At 35.2% G+C, this 24,679-nt stretch overlaps 2 protein-coding genes across 2 annotated transcripts in view; one reads left to right on the top strand and one right to left on the bottom strand.

Moving 5' to 3' along the window:
- The window catches only part of LOC131147768 (protein TIC110, chloroplastic), a 29,469-nt gene extending 27,491 nt beyond the window's left edge, over positions 1-1,978 (top strand). Inside the window, exons 14-15 of the mRNA XM_058097327.1 lie at positions 360-1,328; positions 1,423-1,978. Of these exons, the coding sequence (XP_057953310.1) occupies positions 360-1,328; positions 1,423-1,665 (1,212 nt within the window). The 3' untranslated portion in view covers positions 1,666-1,978. The remainder of the gene's footprint in view (positions 1-359; positions 1,329-1,422) is intronic.
- A 4,880-nt stretch (positions 1,979-6,858) lies between these two features.
- On the bottom strand, positions 6,859-8,348 carry LOC131147767 (peroxidase P7-like). The gene is made up of 3 exons (XM_058097326.1): positions 8,133-8,348; positions 7,828-8,019; positions 6,859-7,419 (listed from the first exon to the last, which is right to left on the bottom strand). Exons 1-3 carry the CDS (start codon positions 8,346-8,348, stop codon positions 6,859-6,861), a joined length of 969 nt encoding a protein of 322 aa, XP_057953309.1.
- Positions 8,349-24,679: the final 16,331 nt, after the last annotated feature.

Below are 24,679 nucleotides of genomic sequence, written 5' to 3'. Positions count from 1 at the left end.
AGTACAACAAATTTTCTGTTATACCTCAGATCTTGCAGCATGCATGCAGTAATGATATATGTGTAATATGCACCTGCTCAAAATGGTGGAACATCTCAAATGTCCTAAATAAAATAAAATTATTGATGATGCTTTTGACAAGTGTGTGTGGGTGTGATAATGTGCTTTTGCCATTTGTAGGCTTATAATCATTTCAATTTTTTGTTGCTATCTGGTACAAAATTATCTAGCATTTTATTCGCTATTCTATATTTGCATGGTCCTCTGCTATCTGAGACTGGAGGCACTATAAGATTTTTTTTTTCCAATCTACATTATTATGTTCTTCTTGTGTCTTATGCAATGCTATAATCTTTCAGGTTAGGAATATTTTCATGAACTATATAAAAAGATCACGTGCAGTTGGAGGCCGTACTGAGGCTGCCAAAGAACTGAAGAAGATGATAGCATTCAACACGTTGGTAGTGACTGAATTAGTAGCAGATATAAAAGGGGAATCGTCTGATACATCATCAAAAGTGCTTACAGAGGAGGAAAAACAAATTGAGGACAATGATGAATGGGAATCCCTTCAAACACTTCGAAAAATAAAACCAGGCAAGGAACTTGCTGCAAAGTTGGGAAAGCCAGGCCAGACAGAGATAACTCTCAAAGATGATCTGTCAGAGAGAGATAGGACAGACCTTTACAAGACATACCTGTTGTTTTGTCTAACTGGAGAAGTAACCAAAATGCCACTGGGTACAAGAATTCCCACAAAGAAGGATGATTCTGAGTTTGTTTTGCTAACTCAGCTTGGAGGAATCCTAGGTCTGACCAGTAAGGAGATTGTGGAAGTCCACAGGGGCTTGGCAGAGCAAGCTTTCAGGCAACAAGCCGAGGTGATTTTGGCTGATGGACAGTTGACAAAAGCCAGGATTGAGCAGCTCAATGAGGTACAGAAGCAAGTTGGCTTGCCTCAGGAGTATGCAAAAAAGGTAATAAAGAGCATAACAACCACAAAAATGGCAGCCGCAATTGAAACTGCTGTTAGTCAAGGCAAGCTTAATGTGAATCAGATAAGAGAACTTAAAGAAGCAGGCGTCGATTTGGACAGCATGATATCTGAGAGGTTACGAGAAAACCTCTTCAAGAAGACTGTGAATGACATTTTCTCTTCAGGAACTGGAGAGTTTGATGAAGAAGAAGTTTACCAGAAAATCCCGACTGATCTCCACATTGATGCTGAGAAGGCTAAAGGGGTTGTTCATGAGCTTGCACGAATTAGGTTGTCAAACTCACTGGTTCAGGCAGTGGCAGAGCTTAGGCGGAAGAACCGTTCAGGAGTGGTATATATAGTTTTTTTTGGCTTGGTTTAATTTTTAGATTTAGTAGAACAACTAGGTTTTAATTCTTAATATACTTTAATTTCTGCTCTTCCAGGTTTCTTCTCTCAATGACTTGCTATCATGTGACAAGGCTGTGCCTTCGGAGTCATTATCATGGGAGGTGCCAGAGGAGCTCTCTGATCTTTTCGCCATTTACCTAAGGAGTGATCCTGCACCGGAAAAACTGTCTCGCTTGCAGTATCTTCTGGGCATAAGTGATACAATGGTAGCTACTCTTCAAGAGATGGGAGATAGTGCATTGCCAGTTGGAGCCGAGGAGGAGAAGTTTGTATTTTGATGATCCAGTGTTAGGCACATTGATTCTGTGGTCTAATATCGAGGTAACCTGATGATCAAATTTTAGATTCAGTCACTTATCATGGCATGATAAAAATTATAAAATGTCGATTTTGCAACAATACACTGCTTTCAATGAACAGAAAATCCAAAGCCCAAAGGTTCGCGGTTCTGTCAAGTAGTCTAAACTTTGTACTATTGAGATTGCCTTGTCATGGCTTTTGTACTATTGTGATTGCCATTGTCGTAAATATTATCCGAGGAAAATAGCATTACTCTTTAGTTGGCAATAAGAGGAAGAGTTGAAACTGTAATTTCACCTTCCCTGGAAGGCCTTTTTGTTCCTGATTCCCATAGCATACATGTTCCAGGAGTACTTGATTGTAAGAATGCCTAGAGATCTTAAAACCCAAGAGGTCCAAATTGTGGAGAAAATATTTTTAACCTAAAGATAAGCAGTGCACCAACCTTTATACCTTATGCGGGCAATCTTCACAATGCCAGCGCAAACCTACGTGTAAGGCTGTAACTCGCTTTAGAGCTACTCACTTGATTAGTTCTATATCTCCTTCAAACTCTTTTAGTAGCTCGAGGGAGTGTTGTCTCGATTGAAAACTAGCCAAGTCACTTATATGTGGTTCAGAAGTTGGCTTGATAAGAGCTCGTTTAGGCTCATTTATTATATAAACGGGCAATTTTTCAGGTTCAATTTTGTGGATGGTTTAATAAATGAGTTAGGCTTGAACCTGAATGGACTTGACTTGTTTTGATTTGTGAACAGCTCGATATAGGCTCGGTTTGGATTCGTTCAATAGGCCTGCATTATAATTATTTATGGGCAAATTTAATAACGATGAGTTGGGCTTAATAGATTATAGTGAGCTTAAAAGTAAGGATTATTTGTGCATATGATTATTTAGCTCAAGACTCCATAATCTTAATTTATTGATAAGACTAATTCTCATGGCTAATAGGCTAGTTTCTTGGGGCAAAAAATACACTAAAGCGGTATCAGGAAGGACTCTTTTTCATCATTTTGCCTAACAAGGCCTCTCATCTCTCAAGATGAGAGGTTCCAAAAGAATTAAATTATTTGTGTGTATTTCGGTATCTCAACTCAGTAAAGAGCTTGTGAGGTCATTTATTTGCAAAATAAATAAGCTTGAGCTAGTATATATATTAAAGCTTGGTCTGAGCTTGGCCCAAGCTCTCAGACCAAGCTGGAGCGCAGTTGAAATTTTAAGTTTCGGTAAAGCAAAACTTGGTTCGGCTCGACTTGTTTATGGCCCAATGTCATCACATTATTCACAAATGTAATTCAACTTAAATTGATTTATTTTTTTCATTTTTTTAAAATTTTAATATTATATAAATTATGCATCAGGTTTAATCTAATCAGTTTGACTTTTGAGAACTAAGTTGAGTAGAGTTCAACAATTTTAAAATGAATCAAATTGATTTATTTTGAGTTGAATTTTGAACTTCAATATTTTTAATTGAGTAGACTTTCAGTATACTACAGCATTTATTTAATTAATTACAGCTCAATGACACATCCATCTTTTTCTTTTAAACTAAAATTTGGCTTGGTACACCCCTTGAGAGTTTGGCTGATGGTACAAGACATCTAGCCTGTGTATATATTTTTTTTAACTGGGTGTCTTCTATTTCAAACTCAAATCTAAAATTTCACTTGACCCCACCATGCAAAGACCTTTGTTTGCCATATGTGTAATTTTATTTTTAAATTTATGCTTTTAAATGCATGCGAGCACAAGCATGCAATTTTGACAGCTCAATTAGCTTTAAGACTATGCTATCTCTTTTGCTTTAATGTATTGAAAGGTGAAGGGTAGGTTTCATCGAATGTAGAAGGAGTTACATGTGGATGTATAAATATCAATGTAACAATAGACAAACACCTTTTTTTCTTTTTACCCTTTTGCTAGAGAATTCAAACACTAAGGAACACCCTTTAATTTGTTGACCTTGACGTATCCTCTATGGTTTATGTTTATTGCTCTTTGTTTCCCTTTAGCTAGCTTATCCCCATTTGTCAAACATCTTGTTGACATATCCAAAAAGAGAGAATTTCTTAATGAATACACCTCCATCCTCCCTCAAAGATTACTAGATTCACCTTTTATCATATCAATTCTAGAGACTTTCATCACATTAGTTTATTTTCAATGAAAATTTATAATATTTGACAGCCGACCCGATCCATTCACTAGCTACTTAACTTTTCTAAGTGAAAGTACAGTCTATATGAATGTAATGTCAAAATCTTGTTCATTAAATATTTACTTAATAGATGTCAATAATTTCTTTGAGAAGGTTAATTGGTTAAGTGCGTAACGGTAGAAGATATTTTCATTTTTCACTTTTATTTTTTTTTTTCAAAAATTTACGAAAATGTCATATTATTTTAATTTTCAATTTTGAGGATTTGTAAAAGAAACTAGAAAGATGTTGAAGATAAACACTACTAAAAAACTTTCTTAGCTGTTAGCTATGGAGAAACTATCTTGTTCTTAATTTCAAATTCTAACATCTGTAGTGTGTATATGCATGATTTAAAAGTGTAATGGAATAGGTGAGAGTAGTCCCTCCTTAAGCTCTGCTCATTCGCCTCATCAATTTGGTCCATCTGCAAGAACCTCTTTTCCCTGAATTGCATTCTGCTACAATGTGTTGAAAAATTTCACTACAACGAGATATGTCTTTTGCAACAATTATATTGCTGACCTCAATCGCCACAATATATTATACTTTTAACGGCAGTTATTTGTGCTTTACTGGCAATGGATATAGTTGCCGCTAAAACTTATACCGATGCAGGTGAGAGAATTTACAAGTAGTATAATCGTCACTAAAGAATAAAATAGTCACTGGACAAGACATGTTTTCTTGTCATGTTTTTGCTAGCCCTGGAGCTGCAGTAGGGCAATGTCAAGTGAATGCCCTAGTCCACTCTAGTAGCCTTTAGTGGGAAATTTGGCATGAAAGAAAATGTGGGTGATTTTCTGAGTTAGGATTTGAATTCGGTTAGTTTGGAAGAGATTTAATATAATTTTATGTTACACTTTACTTGAAACTCCATATTTCATGGTTCTAATCACAGGGAGAGTTCCAAAATACTTACTTGCAAGGACGCATCCTTCATCTCCTTCGCATCTTGAGCAAATTTAAAGCTACACTTTGAACAATTAAAATTTGCCTCCACAAGCTGGATTAACGATTTTCTTGCCTTCCTCCCCAATCTGGTTGCGTCCTTATATTTCTTTACATCTTGTTAGCTTTCACTTGTACATTTTTCCCTTTCCCATGCATTCTTTTTTCTTTAATAAAGTTCATCCTTTCGTTTAGGCTCCATTTGAAACTCAAAAAACATTGAGAAGAGGAAAGGAAAATATCAAGGAATTTATATTTTTATGTTTAGTTGTCAAAAAAAAAAAAAAAAAACACCAAATCTATAAATAATATTTAGATGCTATACATCATTAATATTTGACGTTTTCATATTTTTAATCATATTAAAATAAATTTTCATTTTAAGGAAAATACAATAGAAAATGAGTTTCCTCCTCTTCCTTTCCTTTCCTTTTTCCAAGTAAAATTTTTTGTCCAAAGACATCCTTAGGGTCCATTTGGATCAAAAATTTTGCATGGGTAAAGAAAAGGAAAGGAAAATAAGGAGGAAATTCATTTTCTGTTGTATTTTCCTTCCATATTAAATTCTATTAAAAATAAAAAAAAATGTTTGTTATATAATTAAAAATTAAGAAAAATTTAATATTAATAAAGTATAAAATCAAATTTTTGTTCATGAATTGACATGTTTTTCATTTTCTTTTTTACTTTCCTCGATAACTAAACATGAAAATGTGGATTCCTTAATATTTTCCTCTCATTTTCTTAATATTTTCTAAATTCCAAACAAGGCCTTAAAGAAAAAATAAAAAAACATTTCCTTTTTATAAGTTTTTTCCCACACAGTCCCTGTACATGTCTCTTTTTCTTGCAAATAAATAAACTTTATTTATGTCTTTCTCTTGCAAATAAACTTTATTTTTTACTTCTTATTAGCATTCACTTGTACATATTTTCTCCTTTTTTCTTTACTCTTCTTTCTCTTAATTAATAAGTCTCTCAGCCTTAGCTTTCAAGAAAAAGAAAAAAAGAAAAAAATTTCCTTTGCGCACACACACATATTAGCAAAAGAAGAAGATTTCATTAATAGATCAAGAATATTGTACAAAGAGGAGAACCTTTTGGTAGGTTTTTCCCACTCATTTTCTGTACATATCTTTATGTTGCAAATAAAATTGATTTAACTCTTTCTCTTGCAAATAAGTATTTGTCTTTTAAAAAATTTGTCTCTCTCCGTCTAAGCATTTGAAATGCAGGCCAAACAATGCATCTGTGAGGAAGAGCGAGTTGTTATTGTTTCTGGTATTAAAAGGAGTTGAGGTAAATCTAAAATAATTTGAAATGATTAGATAGTGAGAAAAAAACTTAATAAATCATAAAATAAAGTAAGAAAATGCTCTCGATTGGGTGAATTGGTAGAAAAAGATTTATATAATTGACCCTCTTAAAGCCTCTTCTTCTTGTTGTTCTCTCTCTCTCTCTCTCTCTCTCTCTCTAAATCCAAGCTTAAGATGTCCCCATTAATGTTGACTCTATGAGGTACCTGACATAACTAACTAGGTTATGAGTGACAAAAAAAAATAATTTAATTAGGAGCATTTTCCACAATAATATACTGAAATGTACACAATAAAATTCATGTAGAAATATAGAAAGCAACCAAGACTGCTACTATTATTATTTTTTTATGATAAACCACATGCACTTCATTAGTTTTACAAAAAAGTAGAAGCAAGCATAATATTAATGCTCCCCCCCACCAGCTGACATTGCGAGACACACCACCTAGAACAGTACCCCACAAAGCACAAACTTATAAGAAGTAGACAGGCCTTAGCTTAGCCTACTCCTACACAAACAACATATCCCTTTTGATCCAAACAACAAAAGCTAGCTACCTTATTATGTAGGTCAACAAGCTGGACCAACTTAAACTTCACGTACAGTCAATCATATCTCCTGTTACATGACTACTGATGCGTGAAACATCGACTTACTAGCACTGCTACGTACCTGCATGCATGCATACGTACATGCTCAGCTAATTAACTCTCCTGCAGTTCTTTCTGATTTCTCCTCGAGATCCAGTGAGAGGCTGGATTTTCCCCATCTTGATCATGGAGTCTGCAAAGTCTGCTCTAAATTGATCTGAGTTCATTCGGTAGAACATCACCAGGTGAGTCACAAAATTACTGAAGTTTCCGTCGTAGAGCTGCTGATCTGAAGTGAGGAGGCCCCTGTACTCCATCAAGTTCTCGAAGTACTTTGTGTCGAACTTGTCAGGAGTTTCATCCAGACCGTGAAGGTTGTTGTCTCCCGAGCCGTCTTTCGGGCAGTTTTGAGCCAATTGTGCCGCGAAGTCTGGGGCTATGTTGGTGTCGTTTTGAATGCGGTTCTTGAAAGAAACGCATCGGGCGAAACCGAGGGTGTGGGCGGCCGAGAGGACGACCAGGTCTTTGGAGTTCAGCCCCTTGGCTGCGAAGGATGAGAGAAGTCTTGAGAGGTTAAAAGTTGGGGCAGGGAGGTTGTTGTTTGCATCCTTGAAACTTGCAGTTTGGGCATCTCTTCTACCTAAAGGCACTGGGTAGTATAGACCTCCCAGCTGATTCAAAACACAAACAACCAAAAGCTTAATTGTATTATGTAGTAAGCTTTGATTTGGTAATCATATACAAAATTGCGTTGGTAGATATTTAGTTGTGCTACACAGTGTTTTGTTATGTTAGAACCAATTTGCTTTAACTGAAGGTAAGTGGTAACTTAATTTGTTAATTTTGTAAGAAAAAAATTAGTTGCTGTGGGAGGACCAGCGCGGTCCTCCTATCCGGCCTTTCTATTTAATAAAAACACTTTAAATAATGAATTGCACAGGATAGGCTCAACTACAATTTAGTGCGAGCCATTATTTGAGTGTTTTAAGGGGATGTGAAAGTCTGATGATCTCCAAGGACGAAATTTTTTCTCATTAGGCGAGGTCTTATCTCTCCAGTAGTGTGAAATTAATACTCACCATCTCGATGGAATCACGAGCTGCAACAGCCAAAATATCTGCACACGAAACAACACCTTTGCACTCTGATTCAACGGCTCCTTTTATCTCGTCCATCACCTCAAAACCTCTAGCAGATTTAGCATTAGGCCCAGCATTCTTCTCTCCCTTATTACCAGGGGTATCGTCCAACAAAATTGATCCATCACAACCCTAGCAATGCAAGCGTAAACATGTAAACACATATAAATAAATATATAAACAACCAAACAAACGACAAATAAACAAGCGACCAAAAAACCACACGCTCGTGCTCATGAACTTACGTTGACAAAGCAGTCATGGAAGTGCAATCGGACAAGGGAAGCTCCCATGCGATTTTCGATTCCAATTGCCTGCTGTACCTTGCTCTTTATGATTGTCAGGGCAGTAGGGCAAGTTTTTTCATAGAAACTAGGGTTGAGCTGCGCATATGTGCTAGGTATCACAATAGCTGTAACTATCACTAAACACATGAAGAAGAAGATTTGTGAAGCAGCCATGAGGGCCCTTAATTTTTTTGTTCTTCGATCCAAATTTTCTATCGGAATATGCCATGAATTAAATTTGCAAGAGTTTATATAGAGGAAAAATTAACATGAAGAATCTGCGTCCACACATACCAAAAAATTAAAGTTTCTTTTTCCTTCAAAAGAAATGAGGAGTGCGACAAGTTGATTTTTTTTTTTTTTTTGGGGGTCATCTTGCTATCATTTCATTTGTTGTGAAAAGGCTTTTTTATTACCTTATCGGTAGTTGTTCATTGAATTGTTTATCACTTGTTGATTTCTCGGTACTACTTTATATATTTGTACTGTGTACATAGCATAATATGTACAAAGTTGTGGGTAAATAAAATCTTGATAAGGGTGACTCGTGATTTTGGTGATTCCAAGATCACATATTTGTTTCTTCCTTAAGAGTTTATTCCGGTGAATTATCAGGGGTGCGCTAATGGGCAGACGACTTTCACCCCCGAGTTTGGCGCCGTATCATAGTGTCCAAAGTGGCGCGATGGTGATTGGAGTTTTCGGATTATTAAAAATAAAAAAATAAAATAAAAAATAAAATTGTGATGTTTAGAAGATAAGTGTAGCATTTCCGTTTTTGATTTTGGTGTATGCCTTTTATTTCCTAAAATATCATTGTAAAATTATTAGTTAAATAAAAAAAAATTAATGGGTACATGGGAAAATAGTATATATCGAACAACTAATTTATTACTACTATACTACAAATTAATTAACTTATATCTAATGCTAATGCATAAATTTTGCATAACTTAATAATAATAATAATAATAATAATAATAATAATAATAATAATAATAATTAAATCACAACTAACTATCACTCGATCTAATTTCTTTGTACCTATTTTTCACTGAAACACAACTTTTTCAAAATTCAAAAGAATAGAAAATGACAAAATTAATTAGTCACGGACAAATTAAACGAAAACACATTAAACACACTGATTACTAATTACTAGATAATAAAAAAAATTTGTAAAAATTAATGATGAGGTTGGTTTTTCAATATAATATTTAGACTTTTTTGACCCAAAGATCACAATGAAGTATCAGCATTTGGGAAGTGGTGTTTGGTCCAGCATTTTTAATTAGTTTATTAGCTATCCCGAAGAGGCTTGCCCCTTGATCAGGGAATGTTCTATATATGATAAAATATATTCTTGGACTTTCACTTAATGATTTTGTAGGTTGAGTGTTTTGCAATTATATTTTGCTTTAATTTTTCTTTTCAATAACGCTATTTTTTTTTTTGAAAATAAGATATTTTCTCTCTACTTTTCCACCGTAAAGTTCTATGATTTCGAAAAGCTTTGCATCTCATCCCTAATTAATTTGTGGCATAATTTTTTTTTTTTTCAAAAAATATGATTTTACTTTTTTTATACTTATCGGGTAGATATTAAAATCATTTGTGAGGTCTCTTCATTAACAAATTTAAGCTTTTAAATATACCAATAATCAATTTTTTTTGATAACTCAGGGACTCTAGCCACCATCACGCCACTTTAGACACTATGGTGCGACATCAAATTCAAAGGGTGAAAGCCGCCCGCCTATTGACGCACCCCTGATAATTCATCGGGGTGCGTTAGGATCTAAATCTCATCGTTCTCATTATTCTCGTTAACATTAAAATCATAGAATATTGTATAATACATGCTTTATATAAATTCATTTTTCAAGCGCAATGAGTGTCAAGTGAAAGAGCGTGTTGAAGAAATACTAAAAACATTTAGTGTCGAGGTTTCGCCTAACAGACTTAAACTTTTAGGTGAATAGGTTATTTGACATTATTTCATTTAAATTTTTAAAAATACATTGCATCATTGTTGCTCATATAACTCATAGTATCCAATTTTTTTTTTTTTTTTTTTTCACTCGTTTTCCTCGTAGAAAAGTTAAAATTGTCTTCCATTTCAATTCTGAAATATAAATACATTAAGTCAAGCACATAGGTAATTGATGATATCTTAATGGTCAAAGAACTAGGGGATGAATTTTTTTAGAGAAACAAAATTAGGTTGTTTAGATTATCCATCCGACCAAATTAAATGGAGAAAAGGATTTCAAGCATTAAGTAATGGATAAATAAATAATAAACCAATTCAACACCTATAAAACTTTATAATGACAGTCTATATATATATCCACAAGAACAATTTATGATACTATTGAGTTAATATCTTCCATTAAAGCTGAAGTTGAAAAAAAAAATTGCTATATAGCTGTATTAGCACCTAAAAGTAATGTGACAAAATTGATTGACTTCGTAGCTGACAAGGCATTTAAAAGCTATCTTAGAATTTTACATGAATTCATGCACTAAAAAATTAGATGGAAAGTAAATTAAGCAGTATGTTCTTGCTTTCGAATATTGATAATTAAGAAAAAAAAATGATGGAAAAATAAAAATCATTCTTTTTTTTTTTAGATGTGTCTTTCATAAATTAATTTTAGGGGAAAAGATACCGACCTTCTTCTAAGGTTTGAAAACAAAATTTCTTTGAGATTTTAAAAATCCCATGCATCTTTTTTTGGATTTGACGAAAAGGCGTTGATCTCTCCGATATTTCGAGAACTTTATAGACTTTTCCTAAAATTGGATATTTGAAAAACTTTTTCTTCCCTTTGGACTTGTCTTTTTACTGAATATAAAGCGAAGTTTGCATCTTGTTGACAAAATGGACTGGAGGTTGCGAAAATTTTATAACTTTAGAAAAAGTCCATGCCATTTTTGTTTTGTTTTGTTTTGTTTTGTTTTTTTTGTTTTTTTGTTTTTTTTTGTGAATTTCAAAGGAGGATTTTAAATTTTTAAAACTTAAGATGGGATACATGTGTTTTTCCCAAAGCTTAAGAAAAGTCAAAGGGTCTTTTATTATTGCGCTACATTTGGAAGTATGGATTAATTTCGAGTTTAGAATTTGAACAAAACTTGATCAACATGAATTTGGTAATACATTTTATTCAAATCGACACAAATTCAAATTGGAGGCCTCTTTTAAACATGGAGTTAATTTTATTGATATGCCTTCAATGTTAATTTTCCTCTTACTATATTCAAGAACGTCAACAATTTGATAAGATCATATAAGCATCCAAATATTATGTGCTGTAAATGTGAGACTTGATTTTAGTTCTCTTGCCTAGAATAGAGTTTGTAAACGTGTATATATGCTGATGCAATAAAGTGAAAAAGTGTGGAAGATTTCTCCATTGATAGCAATAAGAATCTTTGTTCATATTGATGGGTGGAGAGGAACACTCAGTCACTAATTGTGACTGAAACTCAGTAAAAATAAATACAACAACAATGTATTTCAATCTCAAAATGGATACAGAGAACTTCAAAAATAAAACTCTCTCACACGCTCACTGGTTTTTCACTCTCAACACACCACACAATACATTACATACACACACCTATTTATAGCAGATATAAAAACACAATAATCAACATAAGCTGCTGGCAGGTGAGGATGGTGACCGTCGTTCAACAGAAGCGGCTGGTCGACAGCCGTTGTCAACCATTGCTCCCACCGTCCACCGTCAAGTTTACTATTTCAACATCCCCCTTTAAACTTGACTCTCCTAACTTTGTCATTCCGAGTATTGTCTTTAGTCTCGAAAAAATATTATGCCTGAGTGGTTTCGAGAAAATGTCAGCAATCTGATCATATGTTCTGCAAGATATCAATTCCACATCTTTATTCTTTGCCATTTGAACTCGAGTAACAAGCTTTCCTTGAGCATCTATTATCACCATCTGTTTATCACTAAGGCTAATTCGGTAGCCTCTCTCTAGGAGCTGTCCGAGACTAAGTATATTAGTCTTTATGGCTGGCACATAGTAGATGTTGGAGATGTAAGCATGATCTCTGGACTTCTATTTGATCAGAACATCTCCTCTCCCTCGGACTGGGATTATAGAGTTATCGCCAAAAGAGATCTCCCACTGAACTTTCTCATCAAGTTCAAAGAATAGGTTGTCATATGGTTGCTGGCTCCAGAATCAAGGTACCAAACACTTTGGTCATGGGGATTTGAATTGTGTGCCATCAGCATCAACGACTCTCCATTTGCATGTTCAGTTTCAGCAAGGTTAGCCTCCTCGCTAACCTTTTCTTGTTGTCGCCCCCAACACTCATTGCTATAGTGTCCATACTTATGACAGTTGTAACATTGAATGTTTCTTTTGTCTACATTCAAGCGGTTATTGTATCCTCCTCTTCTTCCTTGTCCTCTGCCTCGTGGGATATAGTTCTGTTGATTTCTTCCTCCTCTAGTGGAACCTCTTCCGCCTCTACTACCTCATCTGAAGTCAAAGTTTCTAGAATTTCTTCCACGAGATCCTCGGCCTCGTCCTCTACCTTGATGTGACGTCCCCCCTTTGTCGTATCTATCTGCAGTGAGGGACTACTTCATTTGGAGAGCTTGCTCCAGTGCTTTATCATCACTCCTTCTGTTGACTTTCAGCTCATGGGCTTAAAGTGAGCCCACAAGTTCTTCTACGGACATTGTTTCCAAATCTTTTGTTTCTTCTAGGGTCACAACTATATAATCATATTTTGGATCTAAAGATCACAAAATTTTCTCACAAATTCTCTCGTCATTGAGAGTCTCTCCATTTCTTCTCAATTGATTTGATACTACCATTACTCGTGTATAGTAGTCAGCAATAGATTCAGTAGACTTCATTTTTAGAGATTCGAACTTACATTGCAATGTTTGAAGATGAATCTTTTTCACTTTATCTGCACCTTTGTGTGTTCGATGGAGAGAGTCCCAAAATTCTTTGGATGTCTTGGCGGAGGCGATGATTTCGAACGTGGTCTCATCAAGGCCTTGTTAGATTATGGATTTCGCCTTGTAATCTTTCTTTCGATCGGCTCGCAAGGTTGTTCTTTGAGCATCCGACATAGTTGCTTCAGCTTCTTTTGATGGGATTTCTCTGTACCCATCTTCAACGATGTCTATGACATCCTGAGCACCTAGAAGGGCTCTCATTTGAATCAACCAGTTATCATAATTCTCCCGAGTCAATTTTGGAATGACCGCTTGGGTAGTACCGTTAGCCATCGAATTTAATATATAAAAACAGAGAAATAGGGACTGATTTTGGCAAATCTGATGCCACCAATGTGTTTAAAAGGTCAAAAACCTTAGGAACTAGTTTTGGGTTGCAAAGAACCAGTTCAAAAGTCACTGAACCAGCTACAGGAATTTTCAAGTGGTTTTTAAACTAACCGGTTTAACTTAACGGCCGGTTAACGGCGTTAAGCTTACCGTTAGGACACGTGGTAGCGTCTGCGCGTGTTGGCGGCTGGGACGCGGGTTGGAAGTAGGTTAGGGCTCACATACGGATCCCGATTGCAGATCCGGGTGCGAGTTGCTGGCTGGGTCGCATCTCACCAACCGGACGAGGAAGCCGCGTGCGGAGCACGTGTCGCCGGCGGCCGGAGTCTTCATCGGTGCGTGCGGCGCGTGGGAAAGGTGCTGAAATCGTTTGAGGCGCGTGTGAGCGTGTGCGAAGCCTCCTGAAGTCCGTTTGCGATATGGTTTCCACCGTTGGAATCGTCTCGAGTCGAATTGCACAATGCTGGCGTACCTGAATGCTCTAATACCACTGATGGGTGGAGAGGAACGCTCAGTCACTGGTTGTGACTGAAACTTAGTGAAAATAAATACAACAACAATGTATTTCAATCTCAAAATGGATACAGAGAACTTCAAAAATAAAACTCTCTCATACGCTCACTGGTTTTTCACTCTCAACACACCACACAATACATTACATACACACACCTATTTATAGCAGATCTAAAAACACAATAATCAACATAAGCTGCTGGCAGGTGAGGTTGGTGACCGTCGTTCAACAAAAGCGGCTAGTCGGCAGCTGTCGTCAACCATTGCTGCCACCGTCCACCGTCAGTTTTACTATTTCAACACATATTTCTCAAAACTTCATCACCCCTCAAATCAAGAGATTTGACGAGCTTTGGAGGTCTCTCTCTCTCTCTCTCTCTCTCTCTCTCTCTCTCTCTCTCTCTCTCTCTCTCTCTCTCTCTCTCTCTCTCTCTCTTTCTCCTCATAGTTAGCACGTGTAAATTGCATAGTGTTAGCGCCAAAGAAGTCCATGGGTAGGCTTAATATACATGGGTGAGCACCAACTTAACCCAAAAGTTTAAGCCTTTTTAGTCTTGAGCCTAACAATGTATATAAGCACCCTTTGTCCACTCAAATTTTCCAATATGGAACAAACTTACAAGTGAAATTCTCAACAATATCCCCATTACTTGTGAGTTCCAACAACTCCCCCTTAAATGGAAATCGTGGTGTTAGCCTTAAATCAAGCCTAAAATTGGTTTCATTTGTTAGCTTAATTTCTTATTGACTGATCGTAATTTGGGTAATATGGGATTGCCAGCACTAGATAACTTCCCTAGGTTAAAACTTAGGTGTGTGTGTATATATATTTATTGATATATTGCTACCATAAATTTTGAATAGTGAGAATAGAAGGGCTGCTGAGCTTGTGTCTTCTCCTTGCACTTTTTATTCTTTGTTTTTTTTTTCTTTCTCTTTGATCTTGATTAAACAATATTTTATTGAGTTTTTTTTTTCTACAATTGGTATCAGAGCCTGCGATTCGAGATGGGAACTGTCCAATGAAGAATAAGAGGAGAGCAAGGTGCTAATGTTGAGCGAAGCGCATGTGGAACGGGCACGGAGAAAAATCAGTGTGGAGGGATTCAATCAACGATCCCATGGTTATGTGGTAAATCGAATTTTGAATATTGATAGATTCACGTATAGGTGTTCTCTGAGTTCCAAAATCTTTGGGATATTTGATCAAGGTTATGAAGAACCAAAAGACGAAGCAACTTTACTGGCAGCAGAGAAAGCGAAGTTAGTTACTTTTAGACATAAAAACATCAAGGCTCGACACTATATTTTTTACGCCATGGATGTGACGATTTTTAAGAAGGTTGTGCACATCAAAATAGTAAAGCAAGCATGAGATGTGTTGTATTTTTATGGTTCATATACTTGATGGATTGCATAAACAAGGAATAAGACATAGTGGAAAATCACATGTGTTGGGGAGTAGTAGGCAAACATTCGACTATTGGCCCTAACAGTCAACTATTTGACTCCAGAATTCAGACAAGTTACATTCTGTCTGAAACATTTGACTATTTGACTAAAATAATCAACTATTTGGCTGAAACAGTCAACTATTTGGTAGAAACAGCTAGGGATGCCCAACATAGATTTCAAATTTTAAATAAATGGACGTTAATGCGGTTGTGTTTCGGGGGAAACCTCTGAGGAGGCTTATATATACATGGTATATGTTGTATATGGTAAGCCAAGTGTGGTTGATAGAGAATTGAGATGATTCTTGTATTGCTATTGTAATTTATACAAGAATATAGTGAATCCTTGTCGTTTGCTCCCGTGGATGTAGGCATTGCCGAACCACGTAATTCTCTGTGTCTTTGTGATTGTTATTACTGAGAAGTAAGATGTACTCCCAAGAGGGGGGTGAATTGGGTTTAATTTTTTTTTTTTTGTAAACTCTTTAGTTAAGTATAACCCTTTTTAATTTTGATTTCATTTATACAATCCCTTTTTAATTTACCAACCAACATTCTAATGTAAATATTATATTATGAATTCCAAATACTTTACAAAACAAACAAAAACAAAACCAAGTCTTAGTCCCACTAAGTGGGGTCAACTATATGAATTCTTTTCCGCCAATTTATGCGATCATGAACCATTTCTTTTGATAGATTCAAGGATATTAAATCCTTACTCACTATCTCCTCCCAAGTTATTTTAGGTCTACCCCTACCCTTTCTATTGCCCCCCACAGTAACTAAGTCACTCTTCCTCACAGGTGCACTATAAGGCCTATGTTGCAAGTGTCCATACCATCTGAGTCGTCCCTCCCTTATCTTATCTTCTATAGGAGCTACACCTAACTTACCGCGAATATGTTCATTCCTTAATTTATCTTTCAATGTTATACCACTCATCCATCTAAGCATTCTCATCTCGACAACTTTTACTTTTTGGATATTATGTTTTTTGTCACCCAACATTCCGATCCATATAGCATAGCTGGTCTTATAGCTGTCCTATAAAACTTCCCTTTCAATTTTAAGGGTATTCTACAATCATATAGCACACTTGAAGCACTTCTCCAATTTACCCAACCTACTTTAACTCTATGCATTACATTATCTTCAATTTCTCCTTCAACTTGCATAATAGATCCAAGGTATCGAAATCTACAAGTACTATTTATTTTTTCATCATCAAGTTTAACTTTGTCTCCAATATTCCTCCTATTATTCCTAAAATTACATTTTGTAAATTCTATTTTATTTCTACTTATCCTAAAGCCTCTAGATTCCAAAGCTTCTCTCCATAATTTTAACTTAGCCTCTACTCCGTCCCTAGTTTCGTCAATTAATACAATATCATCTGCAAACAACATACATTATGGAACTTCCTTTTGAACACTCTTAGTCAATTGGTCTATCACTAAAGTAAAAAGATAAGGACTCAAAGCAGATCCTTGATGTACGCCTATGGTAATTGGAAATTCTCTAGTTTCTCCATCTATAGGCCTTACACTAGTCACTACTCCATCGTACATATCCTTAATGGCATCAGTATACCTACAACATACACCATTTTTTTTTAAAACCCACCGTAGAAGTTCCCTAGGTATCCTATCATATGCTTTCTCAAGGTCAATAAATATCATATGCAAGTCCCTATTCTTTTCCGTAAACTTTTCGATTAATCTTCTTAATTCAAAATACTTTAACAAATAATAATTCAAATCATATTTTCTTTTTAGAACATATCAAAGATAAAATTTCATAAGATTGATCTCAGCTATGTTTCCAAAAACTCAGTATTTAGAATTTTTTAAATCACACAATCAATTAGTTTCTTGATTTTTATATTGATAAAAATCAGTATTTTAAAGAGCTGCAATATTCAGTAGTTCAATGTTCAAGTGTAATATGATCAACCAATCAATATAGTTACTTTGATCAAAGTTTCAACAATTCCCAATAGCCAATCAGTTCTCAGCAATCAATTTAAACATACACGCAATTGATGTAAATTAAAAAGAGTAAGGAGGAAGAGCTGTAGACTAGACTTTTTACAAGGTTCGGCCAACCGCCTACGTCCTTGCTGCAAGCAACCGCTATGAGGATTATCCTTTCCAACATTTTACAAGGTAAAGTTACAACCTCTCTCCTTATCAGGTGGAGACCTCTCTCTAACAAGAATACTCCTTCTTGCTAGGCAACGATCCAATCAACCCTGAATCATCAAGAAAATAAGAAACAAGAACACTTTGGTTTGTACAAGAGAAACTCTTAGTTAGAGTAGATTTGTATAAGTGAAAATCAATATACTTCTGCAATTAATTAATATAAATGAGTGAAGCTTAAGTAAATATCATCAGGGTTTTGATTTGATTTGAAAATCTCAGTAGAAACAATCAGAAACCGCGAGTTGTATCAGCACAAGCACAATAAGAACTTTAGAAAATACTTCGGCAATAGAGCTTTGAGTTTGCAAGATGTGTATGCTTGATTGTTGTGATTGTTATATTTGATTTGTGAAAAATAACATGTATTTATAGAGTAATGAAGTATGTATTTGTGTTCCCCAAGTTTGTTGCAGTGTTTCACCCCACAACTAACATTTTGGCTAGTCTCGAGCAAATAATGTGAATGCATTCAACCCAAGGAAGAAGCAACCATAATTCCAATACCTTTGAAAATCACATGCCATGAAATATGCTTAATGAGTTTAGGAACACATGAAGCCGATTAACCCAAGTTAAGTATCAACTGAGAGATTTATACACCAATTAGTAAACCAACCAAGGTATTGGAATGTAACAAAGCTCACGTGTCATGAGAATAAGTGTAGGGACCCGAACCTGGAAAAGAAAAGAAAATAAATAAAATAATAGAGAAATAAGGGAAAAGAAAAGAAAAGAAAAGAGGAAATTGGTTTGGCAGGACCCCAAATCGTTGACGATTTCAGGAACCCTAAGAAAACCGTCAATGGTTTTCCTCTGGGCAAGCTTACTTAAATAGTAAGCAATGTATTTTTAATTCATTAATTTCATTTCTTTCTCTCTCTCTCTCTCTCTCTCTCTCTCTAAATTAGGTTTTTGAGACTCTCTCTCTACTCTCACTTTCTTATGTGGCTCTCTCTCTCTCTAAGTTCATTCAAAGTCCATCATCGGTCCTTGATCATTTTTCTCTCCTCTCTCGATTTTCCGGTTCATTTTTGGCAGCGAGTTCAAAAGGCTAGGGTTTTCGTTTCTAAAACATAATCAACTTATTTTTTAGGAACAGGTAAGGGGATTAAGTTACGTCAGGTTGTTATTGAAATTGAACCGATTAAACTACGTTATATGTATGTATATTCATGATTTTAGTTGAAGTTTCGAAATCCAACTGTTCAAAAATGGACTTTATAAATATGGGTATATCATACGGTATTTTGAATAGGATGAATGGTGGAAAACTTGGTTTTCATCATATGAACTAAATATGCTATGGGGTATTTTCTTGGTTGTTTATTTGATTAAGTTTTAATACTAAAATCATGTGGCATGAGAATAATCTATATGGTTTATTATATAACCGAACCTAAGTATGGTTGTGAGAATATATTGTGAAATTGTGATCTATACTAGTTTATGAAAAAATATGGGGTTTTGATATGACATCTTATGAGTTGACGGCTGCATGCCAGGGTGTTGATATGACGGTTATAAGCTGAGTTTTGATATGATGGTAGGTTTTATATGAAATGACAAGAATGAGTATATATTACAGTTTTTATTACTTAAATTGCATGATATAGTTTAAGAACCCCGAGGACTGGTTGTATTGAGAGCACGGTACCATTGCTAGTGAGTTGTTTGGCTAGGTGCAACTACACTGTAGTGGAAGTGTAGGGGGTCTTAGCCAATTAGCCTATGAAATGTTGTTGTACCTTCCCTGGGGTCCGAACCAGGAAATGGTAAGGCAATTGAACCTGCAGCTGAGCTTGCAAATGCCAGCAGACATACTTGCAAATGGTTACTTTGACTTTGTTTGGGTTGATCACCCAGACTAAGTCCAGCCTTTGGGCCGCACAACCTCTCATGGGGGTTAATCATGTCATTTGTCCCAAGGGGTGTCTTCTACGCATATATGTGAATTTATGTAAATGGGGTTAGCAATTCATCGATCTAGTTTATACTATGGAAATAAATGTGTATTTTCAACTATATAGGTGTGAATAAAATTTACAAATACTATTTTGGTTAAAGGGAGAATGGATGTTTTCTTACTTCTACTAAAACTCATGTGGGCCACACCCTGATAATAACTTAATCCGTCTTACTGAGAGGTGTCTCACCCCAATGATTCTTTGACTTTTTAGGAGGTGTCAGGGATCATGCTTAGCAGGCTAAAGAGGGCCGAGTTTAGATTATCTAGTAATAGCAAGTGGTTTGTATGGACTGAAATAGTTTTCTTTCATTTTCTGGTTTGTAATATGGATATTTAGGAAATCTCTGTGTATGATGGTAGTTTAGAACTCTTGTAATGTATTTGAGGATGTTTAAATTATTTTCACTGCTTTTATGTGAATATGGTATCAGGAATACATATATTATTAAAGTAGTACCCTGGGCCCCACGTGGCAAGTCAGGGCATTACAATAAGGCTAGAATTCTAAGATTGACTACCAATAGATCGACATTAACGGTTTCAATCACAACAATTACTCTGAGACAACCGCATAGTCTTACTTTAATTCAAAAACCTTTGTATTGGCAGCTTTCACACTATTACACTTTAAAAGACACCCACTTTCTTGTTTAGATAGGACCCCAGTAGCAGGTGGCCGTTTCCAATGCATAAATGTACAATGGTGGCTTTTACGCTATTACACTTTAAAAGGTACCCTCTTTTTTTGTTTAGTTAGGGCCCCAGTAATAGGTAGCCCTTTCCAATACACAATTGTTTCTCTCTTTTTGATTTTTTTTCTTTTCTCTCTTTTTCTTATTTTATTTTTGCAATTGATCCCTGGCTTGTTTCTTGTTTTCATTTGCTTCAAGCTTTTTCTTTTTCTTTCTTCTTCTCTTTTTCTAAGCCATTAGGACATGGTTCCTTCGAGTCGCAAACAATTGAAGTAAACATCAAACAAAATGACCTAAGGTAGTTTTTCTAAGTCTTCAGACCTGTGTAGTGCGTGTAGCAAGACTTTCAACATCATTCCCTTGGTTGAAACTAAGTGAAATGGATAAAATTCTCCTTTGATTTAAACTCTGATTGCATTACATCCTACATGTTCCATATCCTCAATTTTTTTTTAGCATGTAATGTTCCCAAATAAGGAATTTAGCATGCTCTAAGCTCAATAATAGTACTTTTCCAAGATAGACCAACACATGTTTAAAGTGTGCAAACAGCAAAGTAAATTCTCTTCCACCCCCTAATTAGAATGTAGCATTATCTTCAATGATGCAAGAGAAATGAAATAATTTACCCAAAGAGAGCAGTTAAAAGTAAAGCAAAACAACTATAAGACAAACAAAGAAGTAAAAGAAACATTACAAGAAAGAGGAAAAAGAAGTACCTGAATAGCTTTGAAAAGAGTGCAATCCTAGGAAGTAAAAAAAAAAAACAACTGAAGAACAAAAGAAAACAATGAGAGAAATAGAAAAGTACTTTGGTAAAGAAGTAAAGGAAAAAAAAAAATAAAGCTAAAATAAAATGTACCTACAAACAAAAGAAAACAAAATAATGCAAAATGAAATAAAAAAAGTGAAACATCACGGTATGTCTGGAGGCTCCGGAGGAATTTCATCCGATGGTTGCTGGTTTATGGCTTTAAGTGGCCGGTCTCCAAATTTGAGTCCCCACAACGAGTTTGTTTTGTTACCTGCAATAGGACTTTCTGAATTAGCATTAGATGAGTCAATATTCTCCAAGGTTTCAGACAAACCATGCTCCAATTGACTGTCTTGTTTAAACAAGAAAGGGTCTTTATCCAGTATGACTTTTAAAAAATTCATTTCGTAGAGTTCTTCTAGATTTCGGGGTTACCTGCAAGTGTTAAACACATTTAGGTCTAATGTCATATTCCCAAAACTCAACTTTAAAACACCACCCCTACAATTAATTATGGAATTAGAATTTGCTAAGAATGGTCTTCCCAAAATCACAGGTGGTGAAGAATTTGCGTGGGATGACACTTTCATATCCAATACTACAAAATCCACAGGGTAATAAAATTTATCTACTTGGACCAAGACGTCCTCAACAGTACCCTTAGGAAGTTTTATGGATCTATCAACAAGCTGCAAAGTGATTGAAGTGGCTTTTAAATTCCCCCAACCCTAATTGTTTATACACACTATAAGGTAGCAAATTGACCTCCGCACCTAAGTCTAGCAAGGCCTGCTCAATCTTAGAATTTCCAATGACACATGAAATAGTAGGTGACTCAGTGAGGAAAGCCCTTTTCTGCACATTTAATTTGCGTTTCACAGTGCATAAAATCCTTTAGAAACTTAGCATAAGTAGGAATTTGTTTTATAGCATCAAGAAGTGGAATGTTAATCATAACTTGCTTGAAACTTTCTAGGATTTTAGCATGCTATTTTTCATTGTGCAAAGAAAGCAAATGCTGTGGAAAAGGTGCAGGTATGGGACATGCATCATTATTTGAATTTAAAGTGCTTGACTCACCATTATCTAGAGGAGGGTTAGCCTTTTTACCTAAACTTCCTGCACTATGGGCAGGGTCACCCAAAACCTTACCATTCTTCAAAGTTGTAATAGCTTTCATTGATTTCACATTGCCCCCTTCACTAGTATTCTGAGATGATTGACTTTGCCCTTATGGATTGGGTTGGGATTGAGCTAGGAATTTCCCCTTCTCTTGGCTACTCAGAGTAGTGGTTATTCTAGTGAGGGTCCCTCTAATGTCATTGATGGCTTGGGAGTTTTGGTTGTTGATCGTGCTCTAACTCTGCATAAACTGCTGCAAGCTAACAGTTAGCAGCTATATGAGGCCTTCCATTCCCCTTCTTTGCATTGGAGGAGGCTAATTTGCAAAATGAGAGGGTCACAAACTTTGGCCAGTTGCTGCAGATCTTCATTGAAAAACCTACGTAATCATTATGTATTTTTATCCCAAGAAGAACCTAAGAACATTGAAGAAGCATTAAGTGATGATTCATGGATAGTAACAATGCAAGAAGAATTAAATCAGTTTGAAAAAAATAGAGTATGGAAATTAGTTTCTAGACCCGATAATCATTCAATAATTGGAACAAGATTGGTATTTAGGAATAAAAATGATGAAAATAGTATTGTAGTAAGAAATAAGGCAAGACTCGTCGTTCAAGGATATAATTAAGAAGAAGGAATAGATTATGATGGGACTTTTGCTCTCGTAGCTAGAATGGAAGCTATAAGAATGTTATTAGCCTATGCATCCCACAATGAATTTAAACTATACCAAATGGATGTAAAAAGTGCATTCTTAAATGGATTCATGAATGAAGAAGTCTATGTGGGACAACCTTCAGGATTTGAGGATATCCATAACCCTGATTATGTGTTTAGGTTAACAAAAGCTTTATATGGGTTAAAACAAGCTCTTAGAACTTGGTATGAGAGGTTGAGTGGATCCTCCTACTAGAAAATGGATTTTCAAGAGGAAAGGCGGACAACACTTTATTCATTAAATCTAAAAATAAAGATATACTTATCATACAAATTTATGTTGATGATATTATATTTGGTGCTATAAACGTTGATTTATGTAAGGAATTTGCAAAATGTATGCAAGATGAATTTGAAATGAGTATGATGGGAGAGTTAAATTACTTCCTAAGACTACAAATCAAGTAAGATAAAAATGGAACATTTATAAATCAATCAAAATATATAAGGGACATGCTTAAGAAGTTTGACATGGAAGGTAGCAAGCCTATAGGAACACCAATGAGTACTTCCATAAGTCTTGATAAGGATGAAAAAGGAAAACCAGTTGACATGAAATACTATCAACGTATGATAGGTGGTCTGTTATACTTGGCAGCCAGTAGACTTGATATAATGTTTAGTGTATGCATATGTGCCCTTTTTCAATCCACTCCTAAGGAATCTCACCAGATAGTGGTAAAAAGAATCTTAAGATATTTGATAGGTACCACTGACTTAGGTATATGGTATCCTAAGGACACTGGCTTTGAGATGATTAATTATTCAGATGCAGATTATGCGGGATGTAAAATTGATAGAAAAAGTACAAGTAGAACTTGTCATTTTATAGGACGATCTCTTGTGTCTTGGTTCTCCAAGAAACAACATTCCATAGCCTTATCTACTGCTAAGCTGAGTATGTGGCAGTTGTTGTGCACAAACACTCAATATGAAGCAAAAATTAAAAGACTTTAATTTAGAATACTCAACTATACCTATAAAGTGTGATAATACAAGTGTTCTAATCTTTGGAGGCTTTTGCAAAGTACCCCCTATAGAGGTTTTTTTTCCTTGTATTCTCAACTCCATTGAATCCTATACCTTCTTTATTCAAGGACATTCTTTGTGCGCCAATCATTTTATCAAGATTTTCTTTTCCTCTAGTGAAGTTGTAAATTATTTTATTTTGATCTTCAATTTTTCTCTTAAGATCATAGATTTTTGAGTTTTGTATATTTTTACCCTTTTCTTGCAGCTTTACTTGATCTTGAGACATCTTGCTGATTTTGTTTTCTAGTTCAGAAATATATAGATCTTTCTCATTATCAATGGAAGTTTGGGATCTTAGATCTTCTAATTATTTTATCACCTTTTCATTCTTACTTTCTAATTTCTTGATTTTTAAATCCTTTTCTCTTTTAGCAATATTTTTAGATTCTAATTCTTTCATAACAGTTTCATTCTTATTTTTCAATGAAGTGTATATTGTTTAGTTACTTTAACTAGAATCTTATGAGCTTTGAATAATTCACTTTGTAGTTCTTCATAAGATGACATACTTTCATCATTGGATTCATCAGATGAACAAGATTCATTGTATGTGTCATTTAATGATTTGGATGTGGAACTGTGTTCTTCATCATCGTTCCATGCCATAAAGCAAGTATAAGTAACTTCTTGGTCACTTGATTCACTTTTTGAACTACTTGTACTAATATTATCCAATGTAGTGGCTTTCATTGCCCTTTTCTTTTTCTTT

This window comes from Malania oleifera, chromosome 2, assembly GCF_029873635.1.
Source record: "Malania oleifera isolate guangnan ecotype guangnan chromosome 2, ASM2987363v1, whole genome shotgun sequence".
NCBI classification, from domain to species: domain Eukaryota; kingdom Viridiplantae; phylum Streptophyta; class Magnoliopsida; order Santalales; family Ximeniaceae; genus Malania; species Malania oleifera.
Note: the sequence above shows the minus strand (reverse complement) of the source record. Positions and strands in the feature narration are given on the sequence as shown.